General features: G+C 41.1%; 1 protein-coding gene across 4 annotated transcripts in view; it reads right to left on the bottom strand.

Annotated features, from left to right (window-relative positions):
* The window catches only part of phf21aa (PHD finger protein 21Aa), a 217,397-nt gene that overhangs the window by 121,117 nt on the left and 81,917 nt on the right, over positions 1-14,363 (bottom strand). For all 4 annotated transcript variants that reach the window (XR_009651772.1, XM_060911884.1, XM_060911883.1 and 1 more), the window contains exon 2: positions 2,597-2,648. Coding sequence is in view for 3 of the 4 variants with exons in the window: in XM_060911884.1 (XP_060767867.1) it covers positions 2,597-2,626 (30 nt within the window). In the remaining variant the exon portion in view is untranslated. The remainder of the gene's footprint in view (positions 1-2,596; positions 2,649-14,363) is intronic.

Below are 14,363 nucleotides of genomic sequence, written 5' to 3'. Positions count from 1 at the left end.
TATGGAGGCGAAAGGGAAGCCCGTGGAGGAATTGGATGACCCCGACTGGACTAGAGACCTTGCCTTTTTAGTGGACATAACGGAACACTTAAATTTCTTGAACGTTACAATGCAAGGTCACAACAAACTCGTCACCGAGTATTACGACAGTGTCCGTGCATTTCAAAGTAAACTTTCATTATGGAAGACGCAGCTCTGCAAGCGCAATGCAGCCCACTTCCCCTCTCTAAAATCTCTGCCTCTCAATGATCAGAGTATGGACAAGTATGCAAGTTTGCTTTCAGAACTCATGCATGAGTTTGCCAATCGTTTCACGGTTTTCTCTGAACTGGAAAAGGACTTTGCGCTTTTTCGCTCTCCATTCACGACAGACGCTTCTGAGGTCCCAGAGGCGATGCAAATAGAACTCATAGACCTGCAGTGTTGCGCGCCGTTGAAGGATAAATACGCATCTGTTGGAATCCAATCTTTCTATCAGTCATTGCCATCAGAGTACCCAATTATCACGGCCTTTGCCGGTAAAATACTCTGTATGTTCGGGACAACATATTTATGTGAACAGGCGTTTTCAGTAATGAATATTAATAAATCGAAACTGCGTAGTCATCTGACCCATGGACATCTCAACGATGTCATGAAACTAGCAACTGCCCAGAGTCTGTCCCCCAATGTCGACAAGCTGGTAAAAAGTTAAAGACTTCTGGCTTCCACATGTAAAATGTAGCTGGTATTTCTCCCCCATGTAACCTTGTGCTGTGTGCTTGAGGGGGAATAAACAGGATGGGTGTGTGGAAATATATGTGGGACTTGACCAGCAAAGTTAATGTGCCATCTGTAGTTTGTTTTTATTGGTATGTTCAGTCATATTTGGCTCTTTTAAACTAATGCTACTGGATATTTAGTCACTTGACCTATTGGTGGAATTATTTACCCTGGCACTTCTTCTTTCTTTTGACTCGTTTAGGCCTACTTGCCAATCGTTTTAATTGGCCTAATTAGGCCTATGCAGGGGCGGCACGGTGGTGTAGTGGTTAGCGCTGTCGCCTCACAGCAAGAAGGTCCTGGGTTCGAGCCCCGGGGCCGGCGAGGACCTTTCTGTGTGGAGTTTGCATGTTCTCCCCGTGTCCGCGTGGGTTTCCTCCGGGTGCTCCGGTTTCCCCCACAGTCCAAAGACATGCAGGTTAGGTTAACTGGTGACTCTAAATTGACCGTAGGTGTGAATGTGAGTGTGAATGGTTGTCTGTGTCTATGTGTCAGCCCTGTGATGACCTGGCGACTTGTCCAGGGTGTACCCCGCCTTTCGCCCATAGTCAGCTGGGATAGGCTCCAGCTTGCCTGCGACCCTGTAGAAGGATAAAGCGGCTTGAGATAATGAGATGAGATGAGATGAGGCCTATGCATTGACATGTTTTTGATGTGCAAGATCAATAAATCTGATCTAAGTCATTTACAGTTTACACTTGTGTTATTTGCGTCTTAGTCCATTTCTGTAGCATTTTTTTTTTATAAATGTAGGCTAGTTGCATGCTTAGACTGTCACATTTTCAGAGGGTAAATTGCTTTTGTCTGCCATGTTATTGTGCGTCTCATTTTGAGGCTATAGCTTTACAATTCCTTTTGGGCGTATAGGCCTTCAAAAATCATATAAAATAATGTCCTTTTGTTGAGTTAGTGTCTGGTCTTTTCAGGCCAAAAGTGTAATTCGGCCCCCAAGGTCCCACTTGAAAAAAATCTGGCCCCCTTACCAATTTCACCCTGGCACCCCTGTTCTAGAGCAACATATGCTCCCATCCAGACGACGTCTCTTTCAGGGAAGACCTTGCATTTTCCAACATGACAATGCCAAACCACATACTGCATCAATTACAGCATCATGGCTGCGTAGAAGGAGGGTCCAGGTACTGAACTGGCCAGCCTGCAGTCCAGATCTTTCACCCATAGAAAACATTTGGCGCATCATAAAACGGAAGATATGACAAAAAAGACTTAAGACAGTTGAGCAACTAGAATCCTACATTAGACAAGAATGGGTTAACATTCCTATCCCTAAACTTGAGCAACTTGTCTCCTCGGTCCCCAGACGTTTACAGACTGTTGTAAAGAGAAAAGGGAATGTCTCACAGTGGTAAACATGGCCTTGTCCCAACTTTTTTGAGATGTGTTGTTGTCATGAAATTTAAAAATCACTTAATTTTTCTCTTTAAATGATACATTTTCTCAGTTTAAACATTTGATATGTCATCTATGTTCTATTCTGAGTAAAATATGGCATTTTGAAACTTCCACATCATTGCATTCCGTTTTTATTTACAATTTGTACTTTGTCCCAACTTTTTTGGAATCGGGGTTGTATAAAGAACCTTCTCGTATAGACCACACCCCCTTTTTCTGGGTTAAAGTCAAGTCATAGATCTGAAAAGCGATATGAACATTTTGAGCACTAAACAGATATATTAAACATCAACTCCTTCCTAAACATTCCATTTTAGCTTGTACACATTTAACCTATAAATGACAGAATGAAAGCAGAACCACTGGATCACATCTGTTCTCTGATCTCTGTTTCCTCCAGAGCATGGTGTAGTCTGTTGTATACCTTCACAGCGACTGCTGTCTTGAACACCATCCAACTGGCAGTGCGGGGGAGCCTGGAAAGATGAAGGGCAGAAATGAGTCTCTCTCTCTCTCTCACACATACACCGAAACAAAAGCCGAATTTTGAAAGGCATTTACCACTAACACTTTTTTTAATATTAGGACTTAACTCCTAACAGACAGAATCACTTAACCTTCTCCACATGTTGCACATCATTACACAGTTCACATTTGAAGTCAAAGATACTACTGTTGATCATCTGACTTATTTGTAAATTTCAGCATCAGTACAGTATAAAAATTGATCTTTAGACTTTTACTAGTAGCATGAAAGGAGAATATCAACAAATCAAACACCTTTTCTGACCAAGCATGAACATAAAAATCCTGAAATATATGACAGCCTACATGAACGTACTATAGTGAATTGAATTATATAGCTGGCTAGTTGACTGATGAGAGCTCCCATACACTGCCATTAAGCTAAAATTAATGGCTGAGACAGGTACTTAATTTATATTTGAAAAAGTATTCCTTGGATAGAGTAACAGTTTTGTGTAACAAGTGGTGTAACTATTCATCAAACTCTTGTCTGGAAAGCTGAAATGTAAGATTACTAAATTCATTTTTGACCAAAACATCCATTATCCGTAACCACTTATCCTGTGCAGGGTCACAGGCAAGCTGGAGCCTATCCCAGCTGACTATGGGCAAGAGGCAGGGTACACCCTGGACAAGTCAACAGATCATCACAGGGCTGACACATAGACACAAACAACCATTCACACTTACTTTAGAGCCACCAATTAGCCTAACCTACATACCTTTGGACTGCAGGGGAAACTAGAGCACCCAGAGGGGACCCGGACAGACAGGAGACAACATGCAAACTCAACACAGAAAGGCCCCTGTCAGCCACTGGACTCGAACCCAGAACCATCTTGCAGCGAGGCAACAGTGCTAACCACTACACCACCATGCCACCTGACCAAAAAATGGTACCATTATATCTTAAACATGCAAATGCAGCAAAGAAATGTCGACATACACAAGGGAATGTGGAAACCTGGTATCTGGGCCAGGATGGTTGATTGTTCACTGATGGAACAATGAATTCTGAATTATACCAGTGAATTCTAAAGGAAAATGTCGACATCTGTCCATGAACTGAATCTCAAGAGAAGGTGGGTCATGCAGCAAGACAACGACCCTAAGCACACAAGTTATTCTACCAAAGAATGGTTAAAGAAGAATAAAGTTAATGTTTTGGAATGGACAAGTCAAAATCCTGACCTTAATCCAATCAAAATGTTGTGAGAGACCTGAAGCGAGCAGTTCATGTGAGGAAACCCACCAACATCCCAGAGTTGAAGATGTTCTGTATGGAGGAACGGGCTAAAATTCCTCCAAGCCGGTGTGCAGGACTGACCAACAGTTGCCGGAAACATTTAGTTGCAGGTATTGCTGCACAAGGGGGTCACACCAGATACCGAAAGCAAAGGTTCACATACTTTTGCCACTCACAGATATGCAATATTGGATCATTTTCTTCAGTAAATGACCAACTATAATATTTTTCATCTCATTTGTTTAACTGGGTTCTCTATCTACATTTAGAACTTGTGTGAAAATCTGATGATGTTTTGGGTTATATTTATGCAGAAATACAGAAAATTCTAAAGGTTTCACAAAACTTTGAAACACCACTGTAGATCCTTCATGAAATTGTTTGACTTTCTTAAAGGTGAAGCAGCTTCCTTATTCAACACAGAAAACCCAGATTGGTTTCAAACAACTTGGGCATAAAAGACTCAACAAGGAGTGACATGCGCAATATATCCTGAAAGAAGAGAACAGATTAAGGCTACATCCACACGACAACGGCAACGAGATTTTTTTTTTTAAATATCACGTCCACATGGGCAACGGATCAGTAAAATATCAGGTTCATATGGCAACGCAACGCTTGCTGAAAACGATGCAATACACATGCCACACCTCTACGTGCACTGTAAGACGGTCCCATCGGAGACACCAGAACAATAGAAGTAGACGCATGCGCATAAACCCCTTCTTCTGTAGCATCAGCCACATAAAGTTTTGATTATTAGTCAGTAGCGTAAAATAGTATCTATTGTCTAAGACACTTATTTATATTTCATATTAAAACGTCTATGTAAATTAATACATAGAAAGCCTGGCCAGGCGCCGAATGTTCTTCTGCCTTCACTTTAAGAGAAATTCAGGGCGAGCATGAGCCTAGGTTCTTCCCTGTCACACGCACACACCTTCTCACTCCCTGTCCTATGGCCCCTTTAAATCACGTGCTCGTTTTTTGAATGGAGACGCGGAAAGAGGAATGAACGGGGGTAGATGGAGAGAGAGAGGAATGAACGGGGGTAGATGGAAGCCGGTACGCCAACATTCTGAGATCCTCCAGAATTCTTTAATGGTCCGGAATAAATTGAATGCTACACGTTGATGGATTACTTTGTTCTTCTACACCCTTTTTGAGGAATGTATTGTCGGACTTAAACCAACATCTGAAGAGGTGAGATCGCTCCTTTTTTCCCCTATTTTTGCTGGCGGGATTGTCATGTGGTTGTGACGTCATCGTAAACAAATCCGTTCTACTCATCCAGACGACTTCGCAACGGCGCCGTTGCCAGATTTTTCCACTCTGGAACCCGTTCTCAAAAGATTTCGTTTTGGGGCACCCAAAACGCCGGTGCCGTGTGGACGCCAGGCTGAAACGATAAACAATTTTATCAGAGTCACCTGAATCCGTTGCCGTGTGGACAGGGCCTAATAGTGCAGCGGCCAACCCTTGAAAAGCCCTCTAAAAAGAGGTGGTACCCCTCCAGGCGGTAGAACAAAGCGGGACCTGTTTTATGTGAAGGGTATGGGTGTCTACTTCATGAAAAACGTGGTTGTACAAAATTAATATTGTAACAACATATGGATTAACCCCTTATTTGCCGGACCATCTGCAAAATTCTGTATGGCCAAAGTTTTCTGTAATTTGAACCTAATTCTCATTCCAACTAAGGTAAGAGTTGTGGGAGGAAGGCCTATGGCCATCTTAATTACTGAATGCTGCATGCTGAACAGTCCTAAGCAGCACATGGCTTCATGTACAATGAATGGAACTCTGTGTTTCTATGGGTAGCCAACGCTGGATTATGTAATTGCTGTGGCCACCAAACCTCAGTCTGGCCACTATCCCAGGTGAAAATGTTATCGATTCTGTAACTGATAGAGTGCATTTGAGCTTTGAGGTATTAACTAAATTCCTCTGAGTAGATCAGTAGGCCTATGCTGTTTTAGAATATGATGGTAACTACTCAGAAGGTACCAAGTGTGTTTGTGTGTCGGCAGGGCTCTTCTGCATTGACATTTGTGAGTATGTTTCCTGTCCAAATGTCCCCCATGATCAGGAGACATTGGCAGAGATGTGAATGACATACAGCATGGCATTTTCTACATGAATCTCTACTTGACCACCCCTTGACATAATGAGTGAACTAGATTTCAACCTGAGAATAAAAAGGGTTATAATTATTGAAAGTCATGTTTGATCGAAATGAAGGCCTATTATTTACTAGTAACTGTTCAGGGTTAACAGCACAAAAGAATCCCCAGATCTGCACAAAATGAACAAAATATATTCTATTCGTTTTCGTGTTGTTGTACACACCATCCAAATAATGTGTGTATTGTTTCAATATAAAAACATCAACAGGTTTTTATAGAAGAGGAAGCAGATGTTTAGTAAGATAGTGCTTTTCAAAAATATCTTATGCTAGCAACCTAATTTCACGATCAAAGATGTCGGCAATGTTTTGTATGACCAATGACCCGATCAACCTGTATTAGCTAGGAAGGGGTTAAATTGCTTGAAAACATGTCTCAGACTACATTTGCATCTTTGAAATAATGATTTCTCTCCTTAGTAATGTACAACTCATCCATAGAGAAAATATCGGCTTCATTTTCTCAAATTGTGATTTCAACGTTAAATCCGGGTTTATGTGCAGTAGCAAACAAAGGGTTAATTGGCAGTGTTGTACCCATTCTGAACAATTCAAACTGGTATTTTTGAATAAAAGACATCTAAAACTATAGAACGATATAAGTTTCCCTTATTTTCCTGACAATTAATCATTTATAATTGAAATATTCAACGAACAACCTGAAAAAAACTCAAAAATATTTGGATTCTAAGGGGTTAATACACCCATAAATTGATGAAAATCAAATTAAACGCCCAGAAAGGTTGCATTAGCATATCATGGACCTAAATGATGCAGTATATTGATGCCCACACATCAATATGTGCATTCATTGCAGAGGAAATGCCTCTGGTATAGCGATACAGAATTTTGCAGATGGTCCGGCAAATAAGGGGTTAATCCATATGTTGTTACAATATTAATTTGTACAATCATGTTTTTTATGAAGTAGACACCCATATCCTTCAAATAAAACAGGTCCCGCTTTGTTCTACTGCCTGGAGGGGTATGCCCTTTATTTTCAGCTCCTCGCCACTGGTCTATAAGAGCAGAGAGCTGGAGCTTTGTTTCTGTTATCAGAAGAACACAGTCCTGTGCAAAATATTTTTATATCTTTTTTTTTGTTCCATCATCCACTTCTAGGTTTATTTAAAAAACACTGCCTCATGACAGACCAGCTGCACTGATTCAGTTGCCAGGTCTGTATAAAAACACCCACAACCTACATACTAAACAATAATTTTAAACTCAAACATTATCCTGTGTCATGATGCAGCACAAGTGTTTTTTTTTTTTTTAAACACAGGTGGATGATAAAAACCAATATATAAATATTCTCAAACAATACTGTTCAAACGTCTTGGTACCCTATTGTTTTCTTCATACAAACTTTGTTATAGATTTCTACATTATCTAGTAATGAACCTACAGTCTCAGAGAGTTCTACACAAAAACACACTGAACCTTAACAGTTGCATGAGAAATGGAAATAAATCAAATAAGGCAGGAAAAACTATTTTGGATAAAATTGTTATCCGTTACAAGTAAAAAGCAACCAATAACCAAACTTCAACTCAATGTGTGATCTTCATTTTATATTGCAATTCACAACTATTCTATGGTTTTCCTAAAAAAAAAAACCCTCACAAAATGGGGGGCAAGTGGAAATTAAGGCAAGGCAAGTTTATTTATATAGCGCATTTCATACACAGTGGCAGTTCAATGTGCTTTACAGAGGTAAAGGCAAAACAATAAAATTACATAAAGGGGGAAGAGAGAAAAATAAAAATGAGAATTAAGCAATAGTAGAAATAAAGTAATAAAATGAAGTAAGAGTTCAGTAAAAAACAGCAGAATAAAATGGAATAAAAGAAATTAACCCCCCACTTACACCCCAATGCAAGTGGGTTTAAAGGAACAGTCCACCATACTTCCATAATGAAATATGTTCTTCTCTGAATTGAGACGAGCTGATCCGTACCTCTCCGAGCTTTGCGTGACCTCCCAGTCAGTCAGACGCGCTGTCACTCCTGTTAGCAATGTAGCTAGGCTCAGCATGGCCAATGGTATTTTTTGGGGCTGTAGTTAGATGCGACCAAACTCTTCCACGTTTTTCCTGTTTACATAGGTTTATATGACCAGTGACATGAAACAAAGTTCAGTTACACAAATTGAAACGTGGCGATTTTCTATGCTATGGAAAGTCCGCACTATAATGACAGGCGTACTAACACCTTCTGCGCGCTTCGACAGCGCATTGATACCTGCACTGAAGGTATCAATGCGCTGTCGAAGCGCGCAGAAGGTGTTAGTACGCCTGTCATTATAGTGCGGACTTTCCATAGCATAGAAAATCGCCACGTTTCTGGGTGTGGTGATATAGTCATTGCTTCTAGTTCTAGTAAGGACTCTTGCTGCTGCCTTTTGAACTAACTGGAGCTTGTTTATGCACTTATTAGAACATCCAGACAGTCAGGCATTATGATAATCCAACCTAGAGGTAACAAAAGCATGAACTAGTTTTTCTGCGTCATGTAGTGATATCATATTTCTTATCTTAGCAATATTTCTGAGATGAAAGAAAGCTATCCAGGTAATGTTATTGATATGAGTTTCAAATGAAAGACTGGAGACAACGATCACACCAAGGCAGGGTATTAGGCAGAAAAAGAAAATTACCAGTCAAAAATAATATTTTATATAATCCTGATGAGCGCCGCAGGCGTGAAGACGAGCGCCGCAGGCGCGAAGTCCCTCTAGGGGGGTCTGGGGGCATGCCCCCCCAGAAAATTTTTGAAATTTAGACTTCATTTCCTGCATTCTAGGACATTTTCAGGGTGAAATGGCATGAAATTTTTGATCAGAAATATTGCATATTTTTACTTTTTATTTTTTTCAGTTTCACTCCTGAATGTATCAGATGTATGTATGGTGTTTGATTTGGTAACAAAAGTGAAAAGAAAATAAACAACAATGAATTGTATATAATCTTTTGATCTAGTTACAGTATTGAATAAAAAAAAAACCCAACAGTATTCTATTTTACGTGGCACAAATTAAATCGCAGAATGTCTGTCACTGACTGTCATCCATAATATTTTGACCAAACTACTCAAAAATTAAAATTAACTTTGAAAGAACGGGAACTGAGTTTCTTTGGTTTACACAAAGATTACAGACGTCTAGGGGCCTGCAAGAATCGGTCTGCTGCTGCATCAAAGTCAAATTCCTGATGATCTAACTTTTCGTAGCTTTGTCTGATAAACTGCTCCAGCCTAACTATACTTAATTTTGTTCTCAACTTGGTTTTGATCCTGTTCTGAACAGAAAAGATTCGCTCAGCCTCTGCATTGCCAACAAGCACACACATTGCCATTGACATGAGGTGAAACATGCTTGGATAGAGCCGCTGATTTGGCATGTTTGGACCTCCAAATATCTTCATCATGAGCTGAGTTGGTCTTGCAAAATGACCCTCTTCCTGCCATTCATCATCACCATCTGTTGAGAACCTGTTCTGGTATACTAGTCGCTTGAAGACAAGAAATTCTCCTCTTGCCTGGTCAGCATCAACAAGAGCAGCAAACCTTTCCCCCTCTCTGTTGTCATGATGTGCACCATAATGGGCCAGGAGGGTTTCAAGATGGTTAATGCCCCATAGAGGAAGGCCTACTTCGATGGGATAGGCACTGGGGTCAAAGATTTGCATGGCATCCAGCAGATCCACACGAGGAAACCTTTGCCTGATGTTTGCAAGGAGGTTTTCAAGTATCTGAGTCCTTGCTGCTATGAAAGTTTCCCTCTGGCCTTGCCTCTCGCCTCTTCCTGGTGCTTCTGACAGTACCTGACCCTTGTACGAGCCGTGTTCATGAAGCATGTCTTCCATCTGATGCATATAAACACCATCATTGGCCTGATAGTCCTCTAATATTGTGAGGCAGTTTTGGAGATTTGTCCTGATGGACCCAAATGACACATCTCGGTATTGGAATAGTTTACTGAGGTGATTTGTGGCAGCCAAAATGTCTGCCAGTAAATTTAACATTGCAACAAATTTGTACTGAGACATGTGGTTTTCAATACTGGCTGCTGTCAGATCACCTTCAGCAGCATGTTGGCCAACCATGATCACTAGGGGCTCATAGTTGCGGATCAGTGCAACAACTGCCTCACCAAGACATAACCACCTTATCTCAAAGAGACGCCGAAACTTCACTGTGTCACTCTCAAGTATTGCTGCAACATCCTTAAATCTTTCTAGACGATTAGGGGAAAGTTGGATATACGTATAAACTGTGGATATCATAGTGGTAACAGCCTGTGCCAGCTGAATATCCTTACATGCCTGACTCACTGACAATGCCAATCTATGGCAGACACAGTGCACATGTACTGTGAAGGGGTTGAGGTTTTTCATAAGCCCATTGAGACCATTCTGAGAACTAGCCATGGAGCTTGCTCCATCCGTACCCAGGCCAACGACTTTCCTAATTGGCACTCCAAAGTGGTTTAGGCTGGTTCTAATTGCTTCCAGTACAGTGGCAGCTGTTCCATCACGTACAGAAACACAAGATAAAAATGTGGTCTTTGGTGTAGCTGACTGCTTTTGAATATACCGAACAACAATCACCACATGCTTTTCTTGTGCTCGATCAGTGCTCTCATCAACTCCAATGTCCACAAATGGTGATTTTCTGAGATCGGTCTTGAGATTTCTTTCTAGGACAAAGTTGAGGCATTCAAGAAGCTGGTTAAATATATCTGGGCTATCATGGGTAGCATTCGCACCTTTCTGAAGATGAACTGCATCTTTCACATCAATGTCACGAAGGAAGTGGAGAAGACTACTATATTTCTTATTAGCTATTTCTTCAACCGACAACCAGTGCACTGTTTTTAGAGCTAATATGACTGCAGCTTTCCTGGTCTGTGCGGCTTTACTGAATCCCACCAACACTTGGCCTTGTTTAGGATCTGCAGCTGCCACTGCAGCCAAATGACCTTTACTCTTGGCATGGTCCTCAAGGGTCTTGATCCTATAATTTTGTGTTCCAGAGCTAAGAACTGTATCATTCTTGCACTGTCGACAAATTGTACAGAACATGACATCAGATGACATATCATGTTTCACCCATGGAAATGTTGTGCACCAAGAATCCTGAAACTTTTTAGCATAAACTTTGGCTGTCTTGGGTTTTGTAGTTTTAACAGGAGCAGTGTGTATTTCAGTTTCAATTCCAGATGAAGACACACAGGTGATAGCAGGATCTACCTGCTGTTCCTCAAGCACAGCTTCCATACATGTAGCTGATGACTGATTAGCTGCGGACTTATGAGCTATTGGTATATCTGGTAGTATGTCTGTTTCAATTGGTGTTGAGTCTTTAGAATGGCATGCCTGTACTTCTCCACCACCTCCATCAGTATCCAAGGCCAAATGTGCTGTAACGCCTGCATTACTATTTGGGACTGATGGTTCTGCAGTTTTCTGAAATATCAAATGTTGTACTGTTAGGGCCTACAGATATTTGAAAACTGCACCTCATTTTCCAGGTGAATACTTTGAGTCCTATGTTATTGTATTCTCAGGAATACAGCCACATACCCCTATGAAACCCCTTGTTAATCAATGTATCACACATACCTTTTCTGTCTTTTTGTGGAAAAACGAATCAATTTTTGTAACATTCAATTTGGGGCGTTTGTTGGGATTCATCTTGATCCAGAAGAGTGAGTCAGCAAAAAAAATGCGGTTCTCCCGCCAAGAAAGAGGAAACTACAACGCAGAGTGTTTGGCAATTTTCGACCAATCAGAATTTGCGATTTATTCAGTCCGCATGTTACAAGATTCAGTGCGGGCCAAAATGGGGGAAGCGATGAAATATTCTGATTTTTCATTTCAAGTTTTCAGTATTTTTCGTATTAAACTGTGTTTCTTACGATTTGTAAATGATGGCGGAACATAACTGGATTTATCGGATGACGTGGGAGTATTCATGTGCGAAAATATTCGGCATTATCGTCCGTTTCAGTATCCGTCTGTGTGTATACTTGCCCATTGAAATCGTCAATCGCCCGTCAAATTTACGGGTGGACAGGTCTCTGCCTAATACCTTACACCAAGGTCTTTTACTGCTGTACGTGAAGAAACAGAAAGGCCATACAGAGTTACTGTATAATCAGAAAACTTACATCTAGCTGCATGTGGTCCTAGTACAAGTACTTCTGTCTTGTCAGAGTTAAGCAGAGGGAAGTTAATACGCATCCAGTGTCTAATGTCCTTTACACATTCCTCAATTTTTTGAAGCTGGTGTCTCTAATCTGGCTTTGCAGAAACATACAACGGTGTGTCAACAGCATAACAGTGGAAACTAATACCATGCTGACGAATAATATCACCCAGAGATAACATATATAAAGAAAAAAGCAGTGGGCCTAAGACAGAACCTTGTGGAACACCAAACTTTACCTCAGTATATCTAGAAAAATCACCATTTACATCAACAAACTGATAGCGATCAGTTAAAGACTTGAGCCAGGAGTGGGCCGTTCCCATAACTCCCACAACTTTTTCTAGTCTATCCAAAAGAATGGAATGATCAAAGGTATCAAAGGCTGCACTAAGGTCAAGCAATACAAGCACGGAGACACAGCCCTGATCAGATGCCAACAGTAGGTCATTTACTATTTTAACCAGTGCTGTCTCTGTGCTATGATGAGGTCTAAATCTTGACCGATGCATTTCATGGATGTTATTCCTGTGTAGATATGAGCATAACTGCTGTGCCACAGCTTTTTCTAGGATCTTGGAGATAAAGGGGAGGTTTGATATTGGCTTATAATTGGACAGCTGACAGGGGTTGAGGTCAGGTTTTTTAATCAGGGATTTGATATCTGCTAGTTTAAAGGTATATATCCAATTCTAAGGGAAGAATTTATTAATTTATTATTTTAGGAAGAGGTTCAATTGCTTCTAGTATTATCTGTTTGAAAGGGCTGATGACACGAACATGACTCTATGCAATTTCTTAAATAAACTATACAACATGGCAAACATGTTAGATTTCTGTTATAATTACGTGAAAAGAAGCTGTTGTTACGCAAATATCCAACTTTTAATTGCACAGCACAAGAAAACTGGGTCCGTGGCTCGCGGCCATGTTGTGACGTCAGCGGAAGAACACGCTGCGGTTCACTGGCTGTTCTACTCTGGTTCTACTCAATGGAAATGGCGCATGAAAACGCCGGTGAACTCTCTAGTGCTAGCTCTTCCTCTTCCGGGAGTCTAGAATTGTGTTGATCTCTTCCAAATAGAATCTATGATAGCCTACCCTCTTTACCCTTTGCCTCTCGTTGCTAGGCGGCAGTTACATGAAAGCCGCAAGCTTTCACAAGCAAATACATGACTGATATCACGCCGACTTTATGATTACATTTATGATTATCATGTAGAATCTATAGCTCTACGTACCTTTATCTTATGTCATTTCACAACACATGTTCTGACAGGAGGACTGTCTTTGGATCCGGCATAGCTACTAGTAGACCCCCTACGGAATGCTGGCATTGTTGCCAGATTGGGAGGTTTCCCGCCCAGTTGGGCGGTTTCAAGTGCATTTTGGTGGGTTTTGAACATATTTTGGGCTGGAAAACTTCAGCAGTTTATGGCAACAGATACTGCTGACGTTTTCCAGCCCAAAATATGTTCAAAACCCACCAAAATGCACTTGAAACCGCCCAACTGGGCGGGAAACCTCCCAATCTGGCAACATTGTGTAGGCACTGCTGATGGTAGTAACACACGTTTGTGCTGAACTGCACACCCAAGAGATTCTTTTAAGCTGGGAAGGGTGTCAAAACAATCCAAATCAAAGTGTTCAGAGCACAGGACGGATGTTGGTGAGGGCTCCCACTTGTCACGAGTGCGCCTGACTTGCTTCACCCACTTCGCATGCAGCTCGGGATCTCTGGGAAACTTGAATAAACTTACCCCATCCTTGTGGGTTTTGGAGCAAAAGCCAGCAACACAACGCGAAGGCATAATAACTATATATATAATAATGTATAATAATGTCTAATAAAAATACTAATAATGATAAACTGAACACCTGTCGCATCAACAACAAACTGGTAAGTGAGGAGGAAGGTTCTTTCGCTGACGTCATATAGCTCCTCCTCCTCCTTCGTCTCCTGGGTGCTGCAGCCTCGTCAAATTTGCCCAAATAGCCGCGTTTATCATCATAACTTGTAAAATAG

Source organism: Neoarius graeffei, chromosome 27 (assembly GCF_027579695.1).
Source record: "Neoarius graeffei isolate fNeoGra1 chromosome 27, fNeoGra1.pri, whole genome shotgun sequence".
In the NCBI taxonomy this organism is placed as follows: Eukaryota; Metazoa; Chordata; class Actinopteri; order Siluriformes; family Ariidae; genus Neoarius; species Neoarius graeffei.
This window is presented reverse-complemented; position numbering and strand designations above follow the sequence as displayed.